Below are 9,181 nucleotides of genomic sequence, written 5' to 3' on the forward strand. Positions count from 1 at the left end.
AATCAGCACGATTCCCAGCCAATATCTTTTGAACGGTTTTTGAATTTTCAAAATCGATTCACAATTGCGGGCTAAAACGTATACGAAAAAATTTTCACTTTTCTGCGATTTACAAAGAAACGGCTCGGCCGATCGTCACGCAAAACTCAGAAACGCTAGTCCTCATCGAGATACATCGAATGGCTTTTAAATTTTTGAAATTGGTTCAGCCATTTTGGAGAAAACGTCGATTTACTGCAAAAAATCTGTTCACACACACGGCTCGCACACACACACATACTTTTTCCAAATTTGGTCTCATTCGATTCAGAATGGCTTGAAACGTCGAGAAAACATAAAATTACCAAATCGGATTTTTTGATGAAAACATAAACTTCTCTTTCGGGAAGTTAATTATACAAATGAGGGCTTTTAGAAAAAAGGATTTGAAAAATACGTTTTCCAAAAAAGAGTGTGAAAGTAATAACATTTCAAAAAAAAAAAATATTTTGAGTGTCTAATAACACTTTCGAAACCTTTAGTAATGTTTCTGTGTACAAATGAAACTACTCACTACAATTAAATAATATTCATCTGAAACACCCCATTAAATTTATTTGAACCTAATCTGTCAAAACCATTTGACGTTTGACGTATGAGCCGCCATCGATTGTTTCATTTTGAATTGCGCTCCTACCAAAAATTTTAGCTTAAAAATGTAAATTTTCTATGAGGTTTTGAAATAAAATCTCAACTTTTTCACAACCTCTGGATTAGCACGAATTTTTCAAGATTAAGACTGGCCAAAACCGTACAGTCTTTTTAGAGTTTTAGCATACCTAACATAAAAATAATTAGGCAACAAGTTGTTATTTATATATGTTATTCAATATAATATATTCATGGATTCTTTATTCGAGGCTTTTTTTTGAAACTTATCTAGAAATACACAAATAAAAAATTGTGAATAATAATATACTGTTGACCAAGATTAATAATACTTAATGTATAAAAATTAAAATGTGAATAAAAAATTATAAAATAATATCGAAATAGTATAGTGTTTACTGTATATTTCATACTATTTATACATTTCATTACATGGGAAAAATTTTTACAATATTTAAATTTAAGTAAACAAATATGCTTATTTCATTGATCTTCACCACGCTTCTGACTATGAAGTGCCATGTGTCTCTTCAAATTGTATGATTGAGTAAATTCCTTATTACATTCTTCACATTTATAGAAATGCTCTCGTTTATGAATCAGCATGTGTCTTTTTAGACTACCTAATTGTGTGAATGTCTTATTGCACATGTTGCATTCATAAGAGCGTACTCCACTGTGTATCAGCATGTGAGTTTTCAGACCACTTGATTTTGTGAATGTCTTATTGCATATATTGCATTCATGTGGACGTACTCCGCTGTGTATCAGCATGTGACTTTTCAGATTATTTGAGTTTGCAAATGTCTTGTTGCATATATTGCACTGATGCGGACACTCACCATTGTGTATCAGAATGTGACTTTTCAGATTATTTAATTTTGTGAATGTCTTGTTGCATATATTGCATTCATAAGGACTGTGTATCATCATGTGACTTTTCAAATGACTTAATTGTGTAAATTTTTTATTGCATCTATTGCATTCATGAGGACGTACTCCACTGTGTATCAGCATGTGACTTTTCAGATTGCTTGATTGCGTGTATGTCTTGTTGCATATATTGCATTCATAAGGACTTACTCCACTGTGTCTCAGCATGTGACTTTTCAGATTACTTGATCTTGTGAATGTTTTGTTGCGTATATTGCATTCATGGGTACGTACTCCACTATGCATCAGCATGTGACTTTTCAGATGACTTGATTGTGTAAATTTCATATTGCATATATTGCATTCATAAGGACGCTCACCACTGTGAATGAGCATGTGCTTTTTCACATTACGTAATTGATTGAAAGTCTTGTAACAGATTTCACATTTGAAAGGACTTTCTTTGCTATTACTAGGAATATGATCGGCCATATGCTTTTTTAAATGGTCTGATTCTGCAAATGATCTATTGCAAATGTCACATTCATAAGTTGGTGTCTCGACTAACTCCTGTTTGACTTCTTCTTCAATTTTCACCTCAGAATTCATAAATCTTTCTAAACGCGTATCATCATCTTCAGAACACGATTCAGATTTAACAGTAACGTCAGGATCATAAAATTCATCCTCCATTTCGAGTTTAATGTCTTCTGGTGAATATTCTGGTGGTTCAATTTTAATTGTCTGATCATTCATAGTCATAATTGTTTCCTCCGACATTTTTATATTTTCACTGCTTATACTCACAAAAAATTACGAAAATAGTTGTCTGCTATATAGTCTAGATTTATCAATAATTTTAGTTAACGTGATAAATAATTTCAACTTTTACATTAATTATTTGACATTTAAAGCATAGGGTTCATTTATAGCAATAGAGAGAATAAAAACATAGAAAAGCATAAAGTATTTGAAAAGACGCGCCACTTGTTTCTCGCTTCCGATGTTATGCTGTGTCCCCACTGCACGAATCTGTGTCGAATCCTGTTCGCAACGCTCGCATGCGTTGGCTCTGTGCACGACGCACACTGCGAGCAATTTGATACATTTGAAATTTTTAGGATTCCATAATATTTTTTTTTCTTGATACAGTTCAGTTAGAAGAATAACATCTTCTCTACACATATCCATTTTCAAAATTGAGGATAAGATGCTCAATGCCTTCACTGTACAATTGAACTTATACCGTAATACAGATCAACGTTTATGTACAAGTTTAAAAAAATAACGGATACGAATACAGAATGCAGGTTGACCAACAGTTATCAGCTTTGAATAAAAATTATTAGTTCTATAGTTCTGTACTAAATATAAATACTTGTTCAGAAAAGACTTTGAACAAAAATTCAGTCTGCATATTAACAAGATTTTAAACGATAATTAGCGTAATTGCAAATAATACAATATTATTTTTTGGAGACATTTAATTTATTTTTATTTATAAATATATGATACGTCATATAAGTAGTAAGAGTGTATGTACTCTTATCATGATGATACATGATAATAATTAACTCTAAAATATGATAAATAAAGTCAATCAAAATATATTTTAGTTGGGTATGCATATATTTCAACAAATCTATAACTTAATTAACGATGTATTTCCTATACTAATAGATAAAATTATAATTAGTACATCAATTTTAATGACTGCTTGCTTATTTACATTTTTGATCGCTTCGACCATGTTCGGCAGGGTACGTGATTCTAAAAATAAACCCCCTCCCATTTTCAAACAAAAAAAAAAGAAAAAAATGCGCTATGGACATGCGCAGTGGACAAATTTGAAGGAAATTCGTGCGTTCGCACAGTATCACTCCGCTGCGCAAATTTGTTTGCGACGCACCATTCGTGCAGTGGAGCGCGGCATTATATTTAACTTCACGAAGGAGAAGTTTATGTTTTCATAACAAAATCCGATTTGCTAATTTTATGTTTTCTCGACGTTTCAAGCCATTCTGAATCGAATAAGACCAAATTTGGAAAAAGTATGTGTGTGTGTGTAAACACATTTTTTGCCGTAAATCGACGTTTTCTCAAAAACGGTTGGACCTATTTCAAAAATTTAAAAGCCATGCGATGTATCTCGATGAGGACTAGCGTTTCTCAGTTTTGTGCGGCGATCGGCCGAGCCGTTTCTTTGTAAATCGCAGAAAAGTTTTTCGACGATTTTCATGAATTTTTTTTTGGCGGATACCATAGTCTTATACTTATACCATAGTCTTATTTATGTTTACTTATCTATGATCTTATAGATCATACTATAGTATTACGATCCTACGACAAGTCGTTTAATTTTAAAAAATTGTCAAAATTTGCAAAAATTTGTGTCAAAATTTATAACTTTTATTGACGTTTGCTTAAAAACGCCTGAATCGATTTCAAAATTTTAAAAGCCATTCGATATATTTTGATGTGGATTATCTTTTTTCAGTTTTGTGCAGCGATCAGCCGAGCCATTTCTTTGTAATTTGAAAAAAAGTTAAACTTTTCGTCGACGTTTAAGTTCATACTGCAGAATCGATTTTAACAACATCAAAAGCTGTTCGAAAGATATTATTTGGGAATGAAACTAATTAGTTGTAGGTGAAAATCTATCGAGCCGTTTTCTTGTAATTATATACATAATAAAAAGTATTTCACAATTATAGGTAACTAAAAAACAGTATTTACAATGCAATAACAAATTTACAACAAATGAGTAATATTAATTGCTTAATGACCAACAATGTATAGAAACTACACAGAAATAGTGTAGGACATTTAGAATAGAGTGATAAAATCACAAAAACTGACTAATAATGATTTCCTAATGACTAATAATAATATAATCAAAAATTAAAAGCTAAGAAGAGAAAAGCGTAGGAGCATTAGGAGTATTGATAATGGAACAACAAATTTGGAATGACAAATAAAGCAAAATTTTAAAAAGTTAAAATAACTTGTTATAATGTACAATACCTCACAAACAAAAAAATGCTAAGAATATAAAATACATATATTGATATAAAAATTGAGAGAAAATTAAATTCTTGGGATTAAAATTCATTTATGACACATTCTTTTTTGTTAACTCTGAATTTAATAGTTATTTTGCTATCTTATTAATCATTGATAAAGTTGCATTAATAAATCTTTGAATAGTTTGCGATCTGTTCATATAATTTATACTTTATTTCTATGATCTATAATGGATTTATACATAGATAAAAGGATAAAAGAATAGTAGTATATGCAATGGATTTCAGTATACTTTTCCTAATGGTTATGGTCTCATAAGTTGCGATCCATTATAGTTACTTTAGCAATGATTTAATATGTTTCGATCCATGAAACTTATTTATCTATGTTTCGTCTGAAAATACGAATATTGGCGTCACTGCACAATCGCCGCCATGTTGAGCAATTGACAGTTGTGAACAAACGTCAAAACATAATTGGATTTAAACCTATTCTCATGCATTAAATTTAATAAATAGATATATAATTATCACAAGTAAATTATCAAAGTGAATACCTGAACGAAATTCATATACAAACAATACAAGTCAAAAGGAATGAATTTTGAAATAAATAATGACATTATAATTAAAACAGAACCGATTGAAAATTTAGCAACAGAAAATGGAATTGTGCAGAACGAATCAAATATAAAATCTGAATCACATTTTGAGGACGATGGAAATTGTTTATATAATTTCATAAAACCTGAGGTGACGATAGAAGAAGAAATCGAAGAAGAAATTGAAGAAGAAAACCAGGAGGTATTTAACTTCATTTGTGCAATTTGCATAAACACTTTAAAATATTAAATTACTTAAACAACAGTATGGTCATCTTTACTGACAATTGTCAATTTATATGCAAAGTCTGCAATAAATTCTTTGAACGTTCAAGATGGTTTTTCTCGAGTGCACCCAGAATGGTTACGTGCATATAGTTAGCAGCAAAGTCTTTTATGAGCATTGTCTATATTTAAAACTACTGTGATAAATTAAATTAAGTCCTAACATTTTAGCCTTTTCTAGTTATAAATTTTAAAATCCTTTGCATATTTTCTTAGAAATTCCTACACACAGGTTCACATAATCAATACGGTATCAAGCTTTATTACAAAAAGTTGCTTGATTAATTGTTATTATTCTCAATTAAATCTAATTCACAATAATAAATATTGCAAAATTTACTTTTTTTCTATTACATTACCAACTGGTATACTAGTTTTTCTATTATTACTTCTTACTCATCAGGTTCTAAAATATTTCTATTCAATAATAATAAATATAATCTTTATTTGACAATTTCAGTTTCAATTTCATATCTTGTATCAATAAACTTAATGTTTACAAGATTTTGCCATGCAATTCAATTAATTTATTTTTTATCATAGGCTACTACAATAGATCCGAACACCCCATCCACATGGAGAGGAACACAATCAGGGAAAAAAAAAATCCATGACTCGGAAGACAATTCAGCAGCCACCAAGTTTCGAATTCATTTACCTCAAATAGCTGAGGTGGGTGATAAAGGCAAAAAATTACGAAAACGTTGCAAATATTGCAGGGAAACTTATGGCAAAAGAGTGGATTCAATGTATATTTGTCCAGACTGTCCGGAGAAGCCCGGATTTTGTTTGAATCCTTGTTTTAGGTTATTCCACAAGTATGATTAGTGTAAAAAAAATTGATTGGTAAATAATTTTTATTGTTACAACCAAATCATATATATATATATATATATATATATATATATATATATTTGAAATGTTAATTTGTAGCAAAATTGTCAAAGTAAAAGAAACAACAACTAAGAACTATTTACTTTGTACGTTTCGACACGGTATGTGTGTTATCATTCAGCATATTTTACAATCTTTAAGAGAGTTTATTGCAAAGTTTAAAAAAAAAATTGAAATATATTATAGAATTATATGCTGAATGATGACACTACATAATTTATTGTTTCTTTTACTTCGACAACTTGGCTGCAAATAATGTCGAACAAAAAAATATATAGATGCGGCCTGGCCGATTTTGATTACTATCTAATCAATACAATTTGCAATTAATATCTTTCAAAAAGTTTAAAAAAATTGAAAATCAGTTTGAGATTTTTTGTGAAAATGTAAGCAAACAATTTTGTACATATTAGCAAATTATAAAAAAACGTTATGGTTGCTTCTGAAAGAATTATATATTTATAATAATATATTCATAATATTTATAAATAGAATGTATAGTTAAATTGAAATACAATTAACTACATATTGCATTTATAAGTTTGATCATGTGTTTGCAAATTCTCTAAACCTCTGAAATTTTCATATTTTTGTTTCATATCCCTTTCTAACAGCTCACGCAGATGATTGAATGTGCTATTCAAGTACTATTGCATATAAGATTTATCTTAATAACCACGTATGGTGGAATGGTATCATCTGTTGGTGATATTTTACATTGTGTGTTGGAAAAGATTTCTGTAATATGATCAGACAACATTGTTGTGCATTTTGTGTGCTTGCTCGTATATCTCTTGACTTGTTGATAGTAAAGTTCCATTTAATCTTTGGTTTTTCCAAAAACCATATTTGTTAAGGTGTAACACCATCTTCATGTCCTTATCATCACCTAGAGTATTTTACTTTTTTAGTAGTTTATTGTAAAACCTTTCTAAATATTGTAAAAAGGTTCTTAGGGCGAGGAGGAGTCTGACAAAAAAATCACGAAATATGGGGGAGGGAGGGGTATAGCAAGATATCACGTGTATTAATTTTTCAACTGATTTTTTCAAAAAATTCAATCATTTTCAAAAAAATTTAAAAAAATTACAGTTTTATCACGTAACTAAAAACATGTGACATGTGATGTTTGGTGGGGGAGGGGGAATAATTTTGAATATCACCATGTATCACCTAGGGGGAGGGGGGTCCAAAAATCCTTAAAAACTCGCACACGTGATTAATGGACGCCTCCTAAAATTCCTAATTCTTTTTGATAACCATATGTCCAAGTTGCTGCTCGTTTGCAGTAAACTTTGCTAAAATATGTAAAAAATAATTTAGCATCTTCCTGAAGCTCAAGCAAATAAGCATTTTGATGAAGCCAAAAATTTTCCAAATCCAAAATTTTTCAAACTTGACTTTTCATTTGGTTGTGAAAACTTTCTAAATACATATTGGTATTAATTTCTAATCTTTTCCGATAACAATGCGCCCAAGTAGTTGTTCATTTGCAGTAAACTTTGCTAAAATATGTAACAAATAACTTAGCATCTTTCTAAAGCTCAAGCAAATAAGCATTTAAATGAAGCCAAAAATCTTCCTCATACAAAATCATTTTTACTTCTACCAATATCTGATGAATGACTTCCACATCATGTCAATGTCCTTATCCATCACCTAGAGAGATAAATGACTTCTCACACCATTTCAATGTCCTTATCCATAACCTAGAGAGCTAAATGACTTCTCACACCATTTCAATATCCTTATCCATCGCCTAAAGGCAAAACCTTTTGTTACACAAATCTTTCTTCATTAACGAAGCTTTCTGTGGTAATGTCTTATGGTATGAAGCTTTACATATTATGCTGATAAACACATTGTCATCAACTTCAGCTATATTTTTTTCTACAAATATTATACCAGTTGATTTACTTAATTACTTACTAACTTACCTAACTTACTAACATTACAAAATGATGGAAGCAAAAGAAGCAAATTGTACATGCATTAATAAATGATGTCAAGATGTTGTGATCAATAAATATACCTTTGATGTCCCTCAGTAAATTCTTGTCCATTGGAACAAATTTGGCCTGTTTCTCATGTCCCAAATGAATCTTTCAATAATTATCAACCATTTGACCATTATAATATAATGTGGATATAATTTGGAAGGAGCATGCAAATCCAATCTTTCTACTTTCTTTTGAAAACCTGCCTAGAGGTATACGATCATCTGCATAATTCTAGTTCCGTCATTTGTTTTGCTTCCTCATGTATTGTCTTTCACATAGTCAGATAAATCCTGTTGCTCTATTCATTTTTCCATTTGTAAAAAACTGTAAATCAGTAATTAAAAATTAACAAACCATTAAATGGAGAAAGATCAGTTCTTCATATTTTATTTCAACTTTGTGGTCCAACTCAATATGATCCAGTAATGTATTTTATCTAGAATTTTTTTTTCATATGGGGCGTATTATTCTTTACAACCTAGGAGTACCTACAAATAAAGTGATGTAAATTTTTCTTTGCAGCAGAGTTTTCCCAAGAAATGTGGACACATTAAGTCCTTATGACTTTCAAACAGAACTTTATTAATCTTTGATTCAGTTTAAGTGATATAACATGTTAGATGTTCTACTTTTTCATTGATACCATAATATCACATAATATTAATTAATATAATGCAATACATATATAATAACAACAATAACTATTTGCCCTACGCCAGGATCTCTTTATTTCAATTAAGTGTTGCCTCCTTGAAGTCCACAAAAGTAAGAACGAATCATGAACGAACATTTTTTTCTTACAAACCATGGTCGATTAAAAAACAAACACGGCATCCACATGAAGTTGGTTACAATA

General features: G+C 30.1%; 1 protein-coding gene across 1 annotated transcript; it reads right to left on the reverse strand.

The window, feature by feature from the left end:
• Positions 1-1,131: 1,131 nt before the first annotated feature.
• On the reverse strand, positions 1,132-2,301 carry LOC113369830 (zinc finger protein 675-like). The gene is made up of 2 exons (XM_026610427.1): positions 1,902-2,301; positions 1,132-1,271 (listed from the first exon to the last, which is right to left on the reverse strand). The coding sequence occupies exons 1-2, from the start codon at positions 2,299-2,301 to the stop codon at positions 1,132-1,134; spliced, it is 540 nt and encodes a 179-aa protein (XP_026466212.1).
• Positions 2,302-9,181: the final 6,880 nt, after the last annotated feature.

Source organism: Ctenocephalides felis, unplaced genomic scaffold (genome assembly GCF_003426905.1).
Source record: "Ctenocephalides felis isolate EL2017-DRISC unplaced genomic scaffold, ASM342690v1 CF-g0.4_SCAFFOLD_00814, whole genome shotgun sequence".
In the NCBI taxonomy this organism is placed as follows: domain Eukaryota; kingdom Metazoa; phylum Arthropoda; class Insecta; order Siphonaptera; family Pulicidae; genus Ctenocephalides; species Ctenocephalides felis.

Coding starts and splice junctions, on each gene's coding strand:
- LOC113369830 (XM_026610427.1), bottom strand. CDS start 2,301: ATGTCGGAGGAAACAATTATGACTATGAATGATCAGACAATTAAAATT. Junction 1,272..1,901: donor GCACATGCTCATTCACAGTG/GTGAGCGTCCTT, acceptor TCACACAATTAG/GTAGTCTAAAAAGACACATG.